General features: G+C 40.1%; 1 protein-coding gene across 1 annotated transcript; it reads right to left on the bottom strand.

Annotated features, from left to right (window-relative positions):
* Window positions 1–2,803: 2,803 nt before the first annotated feature.
* LOC139444025 (uncharacterized) lies at window positions 2,804–16,987 on the bottom strand. The gene is made up of 10 exons (XM_071224926.1): window positions 16,911–16,987; window positions 15,053–15,262; window positions 13,173–13,315; window positions 10,577–10,721; window positions 9,835–9,975; window positions 7,709–7,900; window positions 7,278–7,409; window positions 6,674–6,835; window positions 5,281–5,353; window positions 2,804–4,831 (listed from the first exon to the last, which is right to left on the bottom strand). The coding sequence occupies exons 1-10, from the start codon at window positions 16,969–16,971 to the stop codon at window positions 3,763–3,765; spliced, it is 2,328 nt and encodes a 775-aa protein (XP_071081027.1). The 5' UTR covers window positions 16,972–16,987; the 3' UTR covers window positions 2,804–3,762.
* Window positions 16,988–18,386: the final 1,399 nt, after the last annotated feature.

Raw genomic sequence — 18,386 nt, 5'->3', positions numbered from 1 at the left:
TATGTGCAATAATCTTGAACGCGACGCAAAAACATATTTTCAGATAGAATCGACCCGTGAAGATCCGAGGTAGAATAGCTCTTCAGCAACCCATGCTTGCCGTAAAAGGCTACTCTGCTTGTCGTAAATGGCGACTAACAGGATCGGGTGGTCAGGCTCGCTGACTTGGTTGATACATGTCATCGATCCCCATTGCGTGGATCGATGTTCATGATGTCAATCACTGGATTATCTGGTCCATACTCGATTATTTACAGACCGCCGTTATGTAGCGGAATATTGCTGAGTGTGGCGTTAAACAACAAACAAACAAACAAACTTAGAGAATCAAATAGAGATTACGCAATGTGGTTGCACATGAACACGCTACATCCGTAAGCTCTTCAGTTACTGTTCCCAGAACCAGTAACCTCCCTTTGTACACGTGTTTCACGCAGAACCATGGTTAAACTTACATACATTGATGGTACAAATAAATATAGAAGAACCTAGATTTGATATATATATCAACACCCAGGTGGGTCTAAAATATACTTGATCCTGAGTATAGTGAAAGGTGTCAAACGATATATCCGTGTTAATGAGAGAACCGCCATCATCCTACTTACAAGTATATTTTCAGTTTCCACTGGAGTCATACCATACATATGTTTTGTGTAGGAGTATCGCCCCCACGTCAATGTCCTGCGTGCCGTTGTACAAAGCGATCTTAGCGCTAGGGTGTTCGTAACTCCCATACCCTAACGTAGACTTCCGACAGTGTTAGCGCTAAGGTTGTTTTGTACAACGGTACCCTGGTCATTTTTAAAATCATATCTACGTTTTGATTTTCACTGTGACTTAGATTTTGCTCTGTAACATATAAAGTTACTTCGGCTGTGATTTTCTCTGTAACATACACTGTGACTTAAACTGTGATTTACTCTGTAACATATAAAGCGGCTTCAACTGTGATTTACTCTGTAACATATAAAGTGGCTTCAACTGTGATTTACTCTGTAACATATAAAGTGGCTTCAACTGTGATTTACTCTGTAACATAAACTGTGACTTAAACTGCGATTTACTCTGTAACATAAACTGTGACTTAAACTGCGATTTACTCTGTAACATAAACTGTGACTTAAACTGTGATTTACTCTGTAACATACACTGTGACTTAAACTGTGATTTACTCTGTAACATATAAAGTGGCTTAAACTGTGATTTACTCTGTAACATACACTGTGACTTAAACTGTGATTTACTCTGTAACATATAAAGTGGCTTCAACTGTGATTTACTCCGTAACATACACTGAGACTTAAACTGTGATTTACTCTGTAACATATAAAGTGGATTCAACTGTGATTTACATTGTAACATACACTGAGACTTAAGCTGTCTGTAACGTACACAGACACTTAAAATGTATTTTACTCTGTAACGTGGACTGTGACTTTCAATGTGACGGAGACTTCGCTGTGGCTTACGTTGTGACTTACGTTGTGACTTATACTCTGACTTGGATGGTAGGGCATCTGCAGTGAGCTGTCTAATGTTGCAAGCTCCCAGCATCGTCCTGATCATGATGCATGTCGGGTAAATTCCCGTTATCCTTAATTTCACAGGGAGTGGTAAACGGCTTCGACCTACGTCACTGTCCTTGAACCTAAAACTGACACGCCCTATATAACTGAAATACAGTTCAATGCGGCATTAACTCGGTCTACTCTGGCTTGCTGTCTGACTGACAATGTCTCCGATATTGGCTAGTTCCACTGCCCAGAGTTTAACAAACTTACACAGTGAGAAATAGCTAACATATATATCTCAGACCCTTCTTCCTTTTTACACTTAATCTAGATTTCCATGGACAACAGTATGTTTGTACTACACCTACAGCAGTAACTACGTTTATGTAATTTCACTTTGCAACGATGATACATTGATAAACATTTATTTTGTGCACATTATTTTCAGGTACATAAAGCGACAGAAATGTACAGTGGTCGGTTATAACATTGCATGTAAGTAATGAAATTGCACAATGCTGACAAAGGTATGCATTACTACTGAATAATAAAACATATTTCCCCAATCGCAAATTAAAATGGCAGGTAAACTACATACAGAGTAATTACAATCTGGCAACAAGATCCATAAATGAACTAATCCCAGATAGTGTTGTCATATTGTTTTCAGAAAATAACACCTCAGCTGGCCAAGTGTTCGTTATCTTGCACAGATTTGTTTCACCCAGGTAATGTGTATACATACATGTGGCTTTCTATCTCACAATAAATAAAAGGATAAATATATACAAACATAAGATGACATTACCTATCAACAAACGAACTCGAAAAACGCAAACGGACCTACACTTAGGGTTATTCCAATTTCCTTCCGAAAATACGCAATAAAAAGTGTTTTACGTTATTGTTAACTTACTTGTAGCTAGCTTCTAGATATTTACCATGTTGTCAACTCGAGTGACAGAGTAATGTCATACTTTTCCTTGACAATTTCCTTGCATAAACTGTGACAAGTTATCATACCTCTACGTCAGAATGATGAGTTCTGATTGATTCACGTGATCTTGATAAAATACTATGTATCCCACCTTGGAGGCAAATACATTTCTCAGCGGGAGAATATATCCCCTATACCCCGCCACGAACAAGATATGCTGCACGTGGATTTCTGAAAGGAAGAATAAATCCCTTAAGCCCCGCTTTGAAGCAAACAGCCGCTCGCTTTTTCCGATTCATTGAAAGTCAGGTGACATAGCACTAGTTAATCTTAGCTCAATCGAACAGCAGCTTTCTATCAATTTTGAATTTGTTGAATTTCTTTATGAAGTCATATTAAAACATGTCGGTGAGATAAATTCGTCGTAGCAGTATCACTCGGGGTACCTGTGGTTTTATGCCTCATTATAAAACCTAAGGAGGGACGCATAAAACCTCGCCATACTACTACAATTTATACTGGCCGTCCCTGTGTACAAGTTGAGTTAACATTACTGTGTGACGCCTAAATGATATAGTTTCTAACATGACAGCCTGTGAAGTAAAGACCAGTTATCTCCCTTGTATTGCCCAGAAGAATCCCTCCAACTCGAATTCATACATTGTAGCAGAGACCATATCTGTGTTTTGCCTGGTAGTCGTCGGGGGCTGTGAAGAGTTGCATCCCTTTAGCTGTCACGGCTAAGAATCCTATTTCCATTTCTATTATTATCCTTGGCCTTGGAGCGCTAAATCCTTCTCATTCGTTGACTCTGACATTAAACTACCGTTCTATTTAAAAACGGAAATACTGTTCAAAACGACGAGACCCCAAGTCACTCACTCGCTCACTCACTCACTCCGGTTCCTGTAGCAGCCGCCAACATGACCAGAAGCCTTCACCCTCTAAACGTCAACATTGATATTCTCTATGCTTTCCCTAGCGTCATGACGTCTGTCACTTTAACACCCGTTGACCCACTGACCATGAGGTCCTTCAGCCAATGTTCCCTGTTGGCTCTGTCCGCAATAGTGTAAGAAAGAAAATTATGCTAATCTTCATAAGGGAGACGAGCAGCTTATTCCGGACAGATGCCCGTCTAGCCTGTCCAACTGTAGGTATCTGGGTAGCATCTGTTTTGTCGTATTTGATTGTATGTATAACATGTTTCTCTGTGCTTTGTTGTGCTCTTAACACCCTCATCCGTTAACCAAGTCTTCACCCTCACCCGCCACACCAGGTCCAACATGGTGATACACCCCAGTGCTAGCATTAGTCTGTCCCGGAGATCTTCCACACGGGAGCACGCACATTGTACTGATCTTCACCTTCAAACGACCCACCAGGTCCAACATGGTGATACACTCCAGTGCTAGCATTAGTCTGCCCCGGAGATCTTCCAAGCTTGAACACATTGTACATATCTTCACCATCACCCGCCACACCAGGTCCAACATGGTGATACACCCCAGTACTAGCATTAGGCTGTCCCGGAGATCTTCCACGCGGGAGCACATTGTACTGATCTTCACCTTCACCCGACCCACCAGGTCCAACATGGTGATACACCCCAGTACTAGCATTAGTCTGTCCCGGAGATCTTCCATGCGGGAGCACATTGTACTGATCTTCACCTTCAAACGACCCACCAGGTCCAACATGGTGATACACTCCAGTGCTAGCATTAGTCTGCCCCGGAGATCTTCCAAGCCGGAGCACATTGTACGGATCTTCACCTTCACCCGCCACACCAGGTGCAACATGGTGATACACCCCAGTGCTAGCATTAGTCTCTCCCGGAGATCTTCCAAGCTTGAGCACATTGTACGGATCTTCACCTTCATCCGCCACACCAGGTCCAACATGGTGATACACCCCAGTGCTAGCATTAGTCTGCCCCGGAGATCTTCCAAGCTTGAGCACATTGTACGGATCTTCACCCTCACCCGCCACACCAGGTCCAACATGGTGGTACATCCCAGTGCTAGCATTAGTCTGACCCGGAGATCTTCCAAGCTTGAGCACATTGTACTGATCTTCTCCAGTGTCCGCAGCATGAAGATCAAGTTCAGTATAGATATGATTATAGGCACTGTCATCTCGTCTTACACGTTGCACCTGTCGTGTCGTATCATACTCCCCGCCCTCCCTAGAAGCTCCTCTGATGTGATGGTACAGCCTTGAAGACTCGACGTCATCAATGATGCAGTAATTACCATCTGCAGGACCATGTATGCTGCTCGGAGTGACGTCATTACACGACATGGGGCCAGTAACAGAGTGAGTATGTCCCGTGGCTCTGTCACAACGTGCATTCATCTTGAAGCAGTACATCTTCTTCCTGTAATCAAAAAGACAAATATCGAGTTCATGACAACATTCCATTTTAGGGTCTGTTACATTTTTAGAGTTGATTATTCTTAACAATGATTGAGCTGATATAGATATCATTTGCATAAATGAAGCGTTAATAGAAGCTTCTAGATATAAACAAGATCTACTTTACGGTGACTGCTCCTACAAAACTACATTTGGTAATTCTGGGCAACTACCACAAAGTAAGTTGGTCTGGATTTAGGCGACTTGAAGCAATATATCAGTGAAGTAACAACTGATGATGATTTTCACACATTAAACTCATATGGAGAATCAAACCCGCGCCTCGCCGCGACGAGTCCACAATTGTAACCATAGGGCTACCCAGTCTACCACGAATTATTATTATGTTGGCGCTTCATGGCTTGTTTTTATACGAAATTAATTGAACAATTAGGATTTAATTTAACGTACCTTTTCAATGTTATAAACACAATTATAACAAACGCAGCCGACACAGCCACGACACTCAGTGCCACGCCCACATCTGTGCATGGAACACAAAAAAAAGAGATAATTATAGCATTATATAAAAACTAACACTTGGCGCTAACAATTCAGCAACAAAGGTGTTTGATCTATCGTTTGCTCAGAGTGATATGCTTTTAGGGTTCCTTTAACAAGACACAGTACTTAACTATATATAACTGGAATACTGTTATAAGCGGCGTTAAACCCAACTCACTCACTGTAGGTATGCTGAAATCTTTGTTTTACGTGAAGTAAGGGATTTCGTACACTACAACCCAACCTAGATTTCAAGATATGTAACATATTTACTTAAAGGGATCGTATTTGTAGACGAGGTCATTAGTGGAGCATAGAAGATCATTACTCATTCTTCTGTGAGTTACATCCCAGATTGGCCCTGATTATGACCACGGGTTTATTGGCAACAAATATATGGGTTCACCAAAGTGTTGCACGTGAACGGTCTGCATCATTTCGAGCTTTCCTCCCAAAGCTGACACGAGTTGGCGATGCACATGTTTTGCAAATCCTTCAATCGACCGAAATCTGCATGAGAGTTTACGAACCGGATTTCGATTTTGTTGCGCGGTTTTGATTGGACTATGCATAGACTCGTTAGTCCAGCCAAAATGTAACTCCATAATACCAGCCTAGTTCGGCAAGGGTGGAAGCTGGACTTTTATAGTCAGTTAACTCCCTTGCCTCGGGAAGATGAGATGATCTATGAGGATCGAACAACTCACTTCGTCACTGTTTCAGATGCGACCTGGCACTTTAAGCCTTGAACGTTTCATTATTAATAAACCCCTGCTTGTGTAATGTGTTAGATTTATTTAGCCTAGGTTCATTAAACTCGGTATAATACAATACATGCCCAAAGACAGTGTAATTATTAGATCCAGTACAAGATCGGCTAGTTACAGATAGAAGTCATGTGCATTAGTTCTTATATCACATGTCAGTCATCTGTGAAACATAATTATAACGTTCGATATTAACATGAGTATTAAGAAAACCCGTTATTACTAATAACATGGGTCCACAGACACAGACTCGACTCAGACAAAGGAGGTCTTAATCCACAACTTAATCCACGTTCTACTGAATAATATCTATATTGTATGAATTGTTATCAGAACAGAGAAGAAGGGATTACAAAATATGTTTAGGGTCACTCGGTAATCTTGATTCGTTTCCCATTCGTAATTAAAAGTAAACAAACCCAGTTAAATATGCATCAAGACATTCGTGAATCTTCTGAAACTCCTATTGGTTGAGGAGGGTGATCACCACCAACATACGTAATATGTATACTATTAAAGTTTTCATCATTCACCCGTCACATGTGTATCCGGTTGAAGATTGTCTGCCATCAGTGTCACAGAATCGGTGGCAGAGATAGACACTGGAGTGGTCACCGGAATGTGGGTGGTCATTGTTGCTGTTGGTGGTGTTGTTTTTGTTGTCATACGCTCTGGTAGCTTTGTAGATTCGGTGACTGTAGATGGAATAAGAGACTTAAATTAAAATATGTCACTTTGGTCCATACACATATCTTCAGTAACCCCATGGTGACTTGTGTTAGAGTATATTCTATTGCTGGTTGTAAGGGGCGACCAAATTGGATAGGATGGTCAGAGTCGGCGAGGGACTTTACGCATGATATCGACCACTGGTTAGACTCGCTCAGATTCAGTTATTTACAGGGTGCCGTGATAAAATGTGGATATTGATCACTGTGACGTGAAACAAACAACACAACTTACCACTCACTGAGACCTCGGTAAACGACATATTATATTATTTCGAACAGCAGTACCTTTTCAGTGATACAGAAGTTCAGGTTAGGCTAACTCTAGAAATGTAAACCTGACGTGTACTCCTCTCTGGTTCGCTTGTTACTTTAGCTAGGTTTAGGTGGGTGACATGACCATTGTTACCTGACTGGCATACAGCTGGGTATCTCTCCGAACAACTACACCAGTCCAGGGATAGTGTGACACCTTTCCGACGAGCCGCCATACATTGTCTCGCAAAGTCCTCACCACTAAACTTCCGTTCCACTGTAATTCCTATGAAAGGAAGAGATTGTATATATGTGATTACTTGTTCAGTACCATGAACACGGATGACTATATAATGATATATATACCGTCTGCATTTTGTAAGAATAAAACATGACGAATTTGTTTACATTATAGACAAGATCATTATAACTCACACGCTTCTATTCAACGATTATAATGTTGGCATTTTGTACTGATAAAGTGTACAACCGCACTAACATGGTATGCATTTCATCATATCAAACTTGAAAACAGGTTGTAAATGTTCAACCAAAGACATGAATATACCAATAGCGGTACAATACCATTAATCCATCTCCATTCTGTAAAACGTCTCAACCCAATCCAGTAAGAAGAGTACTTCATCGCAGTTAGTAGATTTTTTGTATTCGAGTCTGTTACTTTAACCAGTCTGCAGTCACCACGTTCCTCTTCCCATGTCTTATTTACATTGTCAACACATACGTTTCCAGAACAGTCGGAAAGCCCGTCTGCATCTGAAATAACCAGAATATGTCAGAGGGTGAATCTTTGCACTTGGATTGATAGCGTTACTGATCATACTGGTCAAGCCAAGAAATATATCCCCATCAACTGATTGATCGAATACGATAACTTGAATTGATTTGTGCTAATGAACTACATGAAATGAACTGGTGCAAATCTATAATACTATTTAATCATTTATAAATGAATACTTGGCCAGTTTTAACAAAGAATGGTTCACCTGCCGTCTACATTTGGCCTAAATGTCGTTTTGGAATCTTTCGGACCTTTCCGGACAAAATGATGCCCAAATCGATCAGTATTACCTAAAAACCAATATGGTCGCATGTCATACATAATATTATATCATCAAACTTAAGCTTCAGGTATATCGACGATCTGATATGGTTCAATAACAATAAAATAGCTAATTCCCTTCCACTGATTTACCCACCTGAACTACTGTAGAAATAAAGGAGACCTTTGAGACCACTTAATCTGTTTCATGTTTAGATATATGCATAAAGATTCAGAGTGACAAACCACTCTCCACAGGGCTGTATGACAAGAGGGGTGGCTTCAACTTTCCAATAGTCAACTTTCCCTTCATGTCCCGCAATATTCCAGCAGCTCCAGCCTTTGATGTTTACATTTCACAACTTTTGAGATAGAATCGAGTATGCTCTTTCTTCCAAGATTTTACAGAGCGCCATACGACTTTTGCTCAGAAGTTGTTTGATCAAGGTTACAGCATTCAAGGCCTCAGGAAAACGTTCATAAGATTTTATGGTAGACGTGAGGGAGGACATTTCCAAATTTGACGCATCAGTGAAAAAATTTTGTCCGATGCATTCCCTATTTTGACTTGTGCCACATGTTCCCGTGTTTTTTTTCACGAGATCAACTGACTTACCCTTACATATGTTTATTACGGGTGCCACCGGTAGGGCAGGATACTCTCAGCTTTTCACAAACACCTGGTATCATTACTAATTGATGGTGATTCATGAACACATGCTCGTGACAGTCGGAATCGCACAGTCGACCTTGCTTTATGCAGATATTTCTATTGGATATGGAAAGGGTTTTGTCGCTTTATTTATTGGATGCTCAAACTTGACTTGACGTTCATTTCTGTAGGGTAGGGGAGGTGTTGTAGCCTTGTGGTTAAAGAATTCTCTGGTCATACCCATGTTGAGGTGAGGTGAAATGGGGCTTAACGCCTCGTGACAGATTGTTTGCATGTGTGTATGTTTGTGTGCGTGAGGGGGTCGCGTGTTTGTACTATTTGGGGCTTATGCCTGTTTTATAGTCCTACCTAGCCGAATGTTATACCATGCTAAAGTATAACAGGGATACCCTACTCCGTATACAGTATAGTATGAGCCGAACAGGGGCCGTAGCTTTGCCAAGTAGTTAAAGCCTTCTCTCGCCACGCCAAAGTGCCGGGTGGGGTACAAGGTGTGAAGCCCAGTCCGGTGTCCCACAACATGATATTGCTGGAATAATACTAAAAGTGCTATAGTCCTAAAAGTGCTCACTCACTCACTCATTCTCACCGAGCCGATGAGTCGTTGTTTGATTTCAAAAGTACCGCGTTCCAGCAGGGTAACATCAAGTGCCATCTTTTAACGTCGTTATGAAGCGGCCAGGGTTCGAACCACCATACCATAAAGAATAAAGGTTTCACCACACTGATTTACGTATCTAAGACCTGCATCACTTTGGTGTTTCCTCCGACATTACGCTGACACGTTGTAACTGATAAAACTGAAATACTGTTTGAAGGGCGTTTACCCAGCTCACCTACGCACTCATTTCTCAACGTTTGGTCATGAAGCTCCAAACAATGTCATATTGTTTTGGTCATAATCAATCCTGTTTACCTAAACTAAACTTTCACCTGAGACAGAAAACAATGTTCATGTAATACAGAGCATAATACCTGTAGGTTTCTTGCATGCAGAGAATCGTTTGGTCTCACAGTTCCCATCGAGGTAGAATGATTGGTAGTCTCGTCTTTTACCCTTTCCTTTCTCTACGTAGCCACACCTTCCAGATGGTGAGACGGTAACGCTCGGCGTACCTACAACATTATGTAAGAGATGAACGAAGCATACACAGCCGCTATTAGCAAAACCAAACCATTGTGAGCTGATCTTGCCTGGGAATTCATCGAAAAACTATATTGTCATCATTTGTAGCTGTAGCTGAAAAAATAACACTATCGATACAAATCCAAGACCCCACAGAATATATCGGTCCCTTACGTCATATCCACTACACATGCACGGAAACTTATTTACTTGCAAAATGCAGCGTTGACGGGTATATACATTCATATATTCTTTGAATTAACTCACTGCATGTACTCGTGCCAGGGAATCCCAAGGAAGTGTTCCGTCAGTGTTTCAAGAATAGTCTCGTGAAGAACGTATGAGCGTCAAAACGTGTCGTTCATACACCAATGAACGTCAGTTTCGCGGCCATGTGATCGACCTTTGGTCCAGTCGAAAAGCAGTATGTCGTGTAAACCTCGCATTAATCATGCTTTTAAATGATGACCTCTGTCAAACGTGAAAATATTACTTCTGATAGTTTTAACAATTGCTTAAATGGGAATGTATGGTGCAAAACTCGAAAACTGTTTTCATTTGCAGAGTTATATATATGTGCCGCTACGTTACCTCGTTTGTACACAGTTATCGTTGTGTCATCCCCACACAGCTCATTGTAATCCCCGGGACATCGGATCTCTGTCGCTCTCGTCTTTTTAACAATGTCCAAGCTGAGTTGCTTGCTCAGGGGACCGAGACAGTAGCAGGAATCGCCCTGGTATAAGATACAGACATTATATTAAACATAAAAGATGTTTTATCGTAGGACAGTCTCGTTTCGGTATTTTATGATAATGTGAAGTTCGTGGGATTTCCGCTTTGTGAATTGCCAAGGCGATTTCATCTAAACTGACGACCAAAAGTAACTTTACCACAATTTTTTAAATCACTCCAGTTTAAAAAAAGATCGATGCATGAATTACAATTTATTGAAAAGATAAAAATCTCAGCGAAATCAACATTTAAAATGACAACCAGACAGCATCAGGATATTGGCATGACAGCTGCCCGAATTGAGGTGGGGTGGCAAAAACAAGCTTTCAGCGTAATAGACACATATCTAAAATCGCTCAAGTTCAAAGACACATTAATAACGTGTATGACCACTCCCTGCTACAAGTCACGCAAAAACTCTAATAGTCTGATGACGTCACGTGTGACATTCTCCTTGGAGGGCCTGGATCAGTACTTGTCGGTCGGTTGGAGGATGTGGTCTCTGTCGAACACGACATCCCAGAGACGTTCTTTTGAGGGCATGTCTAGGGAGCATGCAGGCCACGGCAACACGTTTACGTTGTTGGCTGCAAGTAAATTCTGTATGATTCTGGCTGTATGGGTTGTGGCGCTGTCATGCTGATAAAGGACACCACGCGGCAGCTGTTGCAGAAATGGTAGGACATTCGGAGGAAGAATGTAACGCTGAGCTGTCAAATGTTCTATAACGATGACCAGTGGTGTTTTCTCGTGCCCACATACCATACATCCTCCCTATACCGTAACACCCCCTCCACCATACGACACGATCTCCTACACGCAACATGCCTCCGTTCGTTCTCCCCTTCACCGGTAAACAAGCTGTCTTCCATCAGCTCTGAACAGACAGAACAGACTTTCATCAGTATAAACGATGCTCTGCCAGACACGTCGCTGCCAATGACGTAGAGTCAGGACCCATCTCAACCATGTTGTGTTGTCAATAACTGTCTTCTGTAAGGTCTGTAAGCCCTAGTTCCGTGAGTCATGAGTCGCCTGGCCACACTCTATCGACTTACGATATGGCCTAAGGCATTCGTCGCTGATAATGTCACTGTCAGGAATCGATTCCGGATATGCAACGTACGCAAGTACCGGTCTTCATTGAGCGTAGTTACTCTGGGACTGCCTGCTCTTGGCCTGTATGATGTCTGGCCCGTCTGTCTGTAACGTTACATCAGGAGCAACCAAAAGTTCTAGCAAAGTTGGGATGGGTGGCTCCCATCTGCATCATATCCAGGGTCCGCTGGCGTTGTTAGGGTGTCAGGGTACATTTCTGTGGTGTGTGTTTTTTTATCGGGTGAGTTTCTGACAAGACGTCCGTATAATTTATTTACCCTTATTGCACGTATTGTTTCGGCTGCCCAAGCGGCTCGTGTTTTTCACTTTTCGCATTTTCGAAAACGTGCTGTGGACGTGTAACACTTTCTGCATAAAGCATTGGTGTGTTTGGACGATGTGCTTTGCATTGATTACGTTTGAACTTGTGTTTTCAATTTTTTGCAGTTTTCAACTTTAAAGTGGTAAAGCTTCCTTTGGCCGTGTGTTTAATAATGAAATCGCTAACGACCTACACGTTAATCCACAAATCTCGAAATCCTGGGAATATGTACCAATCTATCCCAGGTCTTCGGCGATATAATTGATTAATTTTTTCTTGTGGGTATTTTGACGTGAAATTGGTTTGTTATGTACAGATAACTGATCAGTCTCCAAGGTCATATTGTACTACAGAATGTTGATGAGATGTTTCCGGTTTATGAAATGTCCAAGGAGATCTTATTCCCATAAATAACTAATAACGAAATCACCAACGAACTGTGTGTTAATCCACACAGCTCTATACACTGGGAATATGTTCAAATGTTGGGAATCGAAACCGAGTCAAAGGCGAAATAATTTAACAATGTTTCCACTAGGCTTTTCAAGCAACATCATACTTCTTGATAACATTCTTCAAAATGTTTGGTTATTTCCATTCCTCATAAGATAAGATACAGCACTTATAAAGTGGCGGAAAAGGGAAGGCGTTACGTTCCATTTCACCCAAATACATGAAAAGCTTGCCTGCACTTTAACTTACATGTACTCACATACTTTAACATACAACTTCGAGATTCGTAGCTCTATGATTGCTTGCGAAACGCGCTCAAGCTTAAATTTGGAAAGTGGTTTGTTATCATACAGACGACTGATAAGAATTAAAAGTCATATCGTACTGATAATTATTATATCAGTTATTGTGTTTATTATTTGTATGTTTTTACAAATACGGTCTTAAGAGGATAATGCTTTGAAGATTTCTTGATTTGCACTCACTGATTCTGCATGATGTGAAATATATATATAAATTCAATGAAATTTAGAACTAAAACTCTTTGTCTTGAGGAAATCAACAATTAGTGTTACTTACCTTCAGACCGAAAAGACCAAATGTATCTCCACATGCCAGATGACAAGTAAATACAGAATTGTTTTCTTTAGTAACAGTAACGACATCTGTTGCTTCAGAAGGGGACATGTATCCGACTCTCGTGTAATATCTGGCCCTGTCATCTGAAACAATTGGGTTAGGCGAAAGGTGCAATCTCTAATGAAAACAATAATTCAAGCAATCATCATGCTAAATGATATATTCCTACTGATCATGTTAATAGATTTTATAATTTCATGTACGCATACGTTTAACTTTATATTATTGAAGCAAATATAAAAATAAGTTTGTGTGCTTTGAAAGGTCTGACACATTACTGCGATTTCTCTTTCAGTAATTACGAAAAGTTGTTTGACACAGAAATTGTTATATTACACAGAAACGTGGGGATAATAACGTGATAATGATACATTTGGAAAAGATTCAGCTGTTAGCATGTAAAAAATCCTTATTTCGGTATTTCGATTCCAAACTGTATGATCTATGGAGAGTTTTAAGGGCTTCGTTAATTTGTAAATATTTAAACATACAATGTTTAAGATAGTGGCTCGTTATTCTTAAAATGAATGGAAAAAAAAAGTTGTCTGCAGATAGGCGTACAAATGTTTTGTTTATCTATTTATTTGTATATATTTACGGGAGAAATACGTGGTCGTCAAACAGAAGAGATCTTGGTTTGTATCCCACTGATTTCGTTAGGACATTGTTTTTCAATCATTTGGAAAATTTTAATGAAAATTTCAGTTCGATGTCGTATTAAGAATGCTGTTCAGTTTAAAGGTCCACTATATTATTCGTATAAATTGTTAAAAACTATATTACAGACGACAAAATATATATTGAAGACATAGAAAAAAATCTAAATTGTTTGATTAGAATTAGGATTAAGATTTAATGGCAAAGGAAGGAAGAAAAATGTCCACGGAAAGAACAGCTAGAAAATGACCGTTGTGTTAAAAAACGTCGTCGGGAAGTTTAAAAACACTTTCAAGGGTCGTTTAGTCCTGACTACAATGACCATTAACAAGAGTGTTAAGTACTTTATATTAAACAAAGCCTTAGTGTTCGTGTCATTGACCTCATCGAACGTGGAAACTGCACAACATACATTATCGTTATTTGTTTATCAAATTTATTTTTAAAAATTAAAAGGGTCTTTATAAAGGCTTTGTAGTTCGTCTTAACCCTCATCATACACCATAACCTTAGAAATCTTCAAAAGAAAAGAGTATCCTTTTGAGTATATAAGCCTCCGAACAATCATAACACGAGAAGTGCTTACACACCTGGCGTCATCACTGATTTTCAGCGTTCTGTTCATATTATTCTCGCCACGTCTGCCTTTTACACACTATGGAATCTGAGCCTGACGCTTTGACATTGTATATAATTGTTTAAAAAGATAAACCTACAAATCCTGAATTACAAAACCGAGAAGCCAATGGTATGTCACGTCCCTCAGTCCCGTTTGTATTGTGTTCTTATTTTCATGCACGTACATGCACGTCGCTATATAAGTGCAAAAATCTTGGACGCGACGTTAAACCCCATTTCACCTCACTTCACCTCTTATTTGCATGCAACAAAAGTATCCCAAATAACACCAATGTTTCACGGATTTGTATAATTTTGTAATTTGTTATATGCTGCCTTGATCCATATACAGTGATTTGGTTTGTGTTTAACGCCCGCTGTGAACAGTGTCCTATTTATGTCATTTTTAAGTGGTAGGACACCCATATCCGAATTAAAAGCCCGAACGTTTCCGACCTAAACCAAAACAATCATGATCTAAAATTATATCAAGAGAAAAACTATTTCATCTCAACAATTCAAAGAAAGGTTGGGAGATGTTTTACCTGTCCATACCAAAGACGAATATTGTAATCCGCCAACCCAGTACACCTTGTTTTCCTCAAGTAATTTTGTCAGCTCATCAATTGACTTCTGAGGTACAAACAGGTGCCCACCTGAGCTGGCGCACGCTTTGACTGCTGACCACCATGGACTTGTGGTTGTATCATTGTAACTGGAATATGATCCATTACCCATGGTGTTAATCCACTGAGCTGAAACGGAATGTTGTAGTGTTATTAAATACAGAGATATTGGCGGAATGTGTACCCTGTTGTTCTCGTTAATAAATGTTGTAGTGAGGGTTTAACGCCACTTTTAACAGCATTCCAGTTATATCGTGGCGCGTCAGCTTAATGTGGGAGGAAAGCCCGAAGAGATTGCAGGTCTCAGACGTTTACCACTTAGGTGAAACCCACGAGCACGGGTATGGTGCTGACAAACCTAGAAACATAATGGAGTCGAACCGGGATTCGAACCCATAATCATAGGTTTCTGGCGTGCCCAAGGGACGCAACTCTGCAGGGCGAATCGCGGCGCATTAGCCTGGGCCACCCGTGCCCCCATAAATGTTGTAAACAAATGAGTGCCAATGAGGAAGGGTTTCTCTTCTCGATAATAAAAGATACCAAGGGTGGAATTGAAAAGAAACAAAAATTTGTATCCATACATAAGTTGATAATGATGAATCGAGAAATGCTGATTCAATCTGATGAATTCTATTGTAAGTACGGATAAGATATATGGATGAACAACTTCTTTATTACAATTAGGAGTGATGTGTCGGTGTAACCATAACAGCGTTTTCAAGCAAGCGATGTACGGAGTATGGTTGACAAGTATATATACAGGTTAGGAGGCAGTGTTTATACAGTTAACACACACACACACACACACACACACACTCTCTCTCTCTCTCTCTCTCTCTCTCTCTCTCTCTCTCTCTCTCACACACACACATTTACATTTACATTCACACACACACACACACACACGTGCACGCACGTCGCTATGTAAGTACAATAATCTTGGACGCGACTTTAAACCCCATTTCACCTCACCTCACCTTATACAGTTGAGTGAGTTTAAGATGCAGTTACATTGGAGTGGGAAAGCCTGTTATGTACACAGAAGGGTAAAAGAAATATAAACAGCCCAACATTGATGAGTTTTCAAAAGAAGTCACAGCATTCAGAACACAATTAAAGCCACAGGAAAACCACCATCCAACCACAAGCTAGAACCATCAGGAGCAGTGTACCACATTCCGTGCAATTGTGAGCAAGCTTTTTTGGCGAAACATCTAGGCCTCTCAAAACCCGAGTTAAAGAACATCAAAGTTCAGTCTCCAAAAATGACTATAACTCAGCTCTTTCAGACCATATCCATGACAACCCAAGCGACAGCACCCAGTGGGACAAAGTCAAAGCCCTCACCACCAACCTCAAAGTCTTCAAAATCAGAAAACTACAAGAATCTATCAACATCGATATAAAAAGACTCCAACGATTAATCAACCGTGACCAAGGTTACTACATAGCATCAGCGTACAACTAACTCATCAAAGACCCGAATCAGTCACAATCCTTTTGTTCTTTATATAACTGGCTTCAACCTTTTGTTTATATTACACACTGCCTTCGATCCTATATATACATTTGTCAACACACACTGTACATCAACTTGCTTGAAAACGGTGTTAGAACTTACACCGAAACGTCGCTCCTAATTGTAATAAAGAAGTTCCTCATTCTTATATCTTATCATTACTCAGAACTCCAACTTCTAAATGACTCTCAAAGAAGTTATTTCTATTGTAATTTGAAATATTGATGTAGTTGTAGACTATAAAATCCTACTTACAGTTCTGCCCGGAACAAACAGAGGCACACCACAAAATCACGCACACTGCATGGAGCATCATATCAACTGTGCCAACTATGAACTCGCTAGTTTTGCCTAATAGGGAAGTTTGAAATTAAGTGTGTGGGCATATGCACGAGAATCTGTATCAATAGGAATGATTCATGTCCTGGGTCAAGAGTATTGAGTTTAGAATGGTAGCTTCCTGCTATCGTCATATCTTGTACATTTGAAATATTTGTCATAGAGCCCAGCCATCATTAGCCATCTCTGTACTTCAACGCCAAAACGGATATTACAAATTATTCTCATGCATGTTTTGTGGGGATAGCTTAGAGTGGATACAGATGATGGATTGATATTATAATACTGAACCGTTAAAAGAGTCGAAGCATTACCAACTTGTATCAATGGAAATACTCGTACGTTTAAGTTGAGATCATTCGACACGTCGCATGCCCATAACTTGTGTAAACCTTACCCCGGTCAGAGGACTAGTGAATAATGTTAATACCTATAGTGTACATAACATGTATGTAATTATAAATATGTATGCCAATATCATCTACTGGAGAAAACAAAACAAGAGATTCCAGTGTGTTAATTATGTAAAGTTATGAAACTTATCTCATCGTATCAACTTATCTCAATATTCGTCCCAAGGTGATAATTCAACTACAAACTCGTCATCAAATTCTGCCCAACTCGGGATAAGAAGTAGACGAACACTAAGTCATGAAAACATTTTTTTTTTTTAAATTACAATTATTTTCCTCTGCTGTTTTCATATGTGGAATCAAGGAAAGTAGACTGGTTTTAGTTTTATCTAGACTTGCGAATCGGGTGGTCAGGCTCGCTGACTTGGTTGATGCATCCAAATTGCCTGGGTTGATGCCCATGATGTCAATCACTGGACTATCTGGTCCATACTCGATTATTTACTGGCATATAGCTGGAATATTGCAGAGTGATGCGTTAAACAACAAACAAACATGACACACCCTGAGAGGCAACATCCGACTTCACATCCCCATGTTCATTGTAGAACCCGAAAACACTTGTTATCAGTATCAGTTATCAGTTTTCTCTTCCTCTTCCTTGTAGTTTTCGATTTGAGCTATCACTGTCATGCATACATCTTTAAATGTCTCGCCGATATGAAGAAATATCTGCAGCAGTGACCACAAGGCATTTCAATACAAATACAATACATTTTCTACCACTATCAAATATATTTTACCAAAAGTAAATGTTATGAAAGTTGGTTCACTATGTCCATTTATGTACAATGTTATTTGCTGAAACCTGAAGTAATATCTTCTGCACTGATTTCACAATTTTATATTGACTGACCTGGATTTAACAGAACTTGGAAAAAGTCACACTGCACCATTTCAGCTTAACATGGGAGGATGCTAGTTTGATGAAAGCCACGAGCACGGTTATTCCGTGATAATAATAAATACTATTATCAAA

Source organism: Haliotis cracherodii, unplaced genomic scaffold (assembly GCF_022045235.1).
Source record: "Haliotis cracherodii isolate W230 unplaced genomic scaffold, xgHalCrac1.p SCAF_5, whole genome shotgun sequence".
Taxonomy (NCBI): domain Eukaryota; kingdom Metazoa; phylum Mollusca; class Gastropoda; order Lepetellida; family Haliotidae; genus Haliotis; species Haliotis cracherodii.
This window is presented reverse-complemented; position numbering and strand designations above follow the sequence as displayed.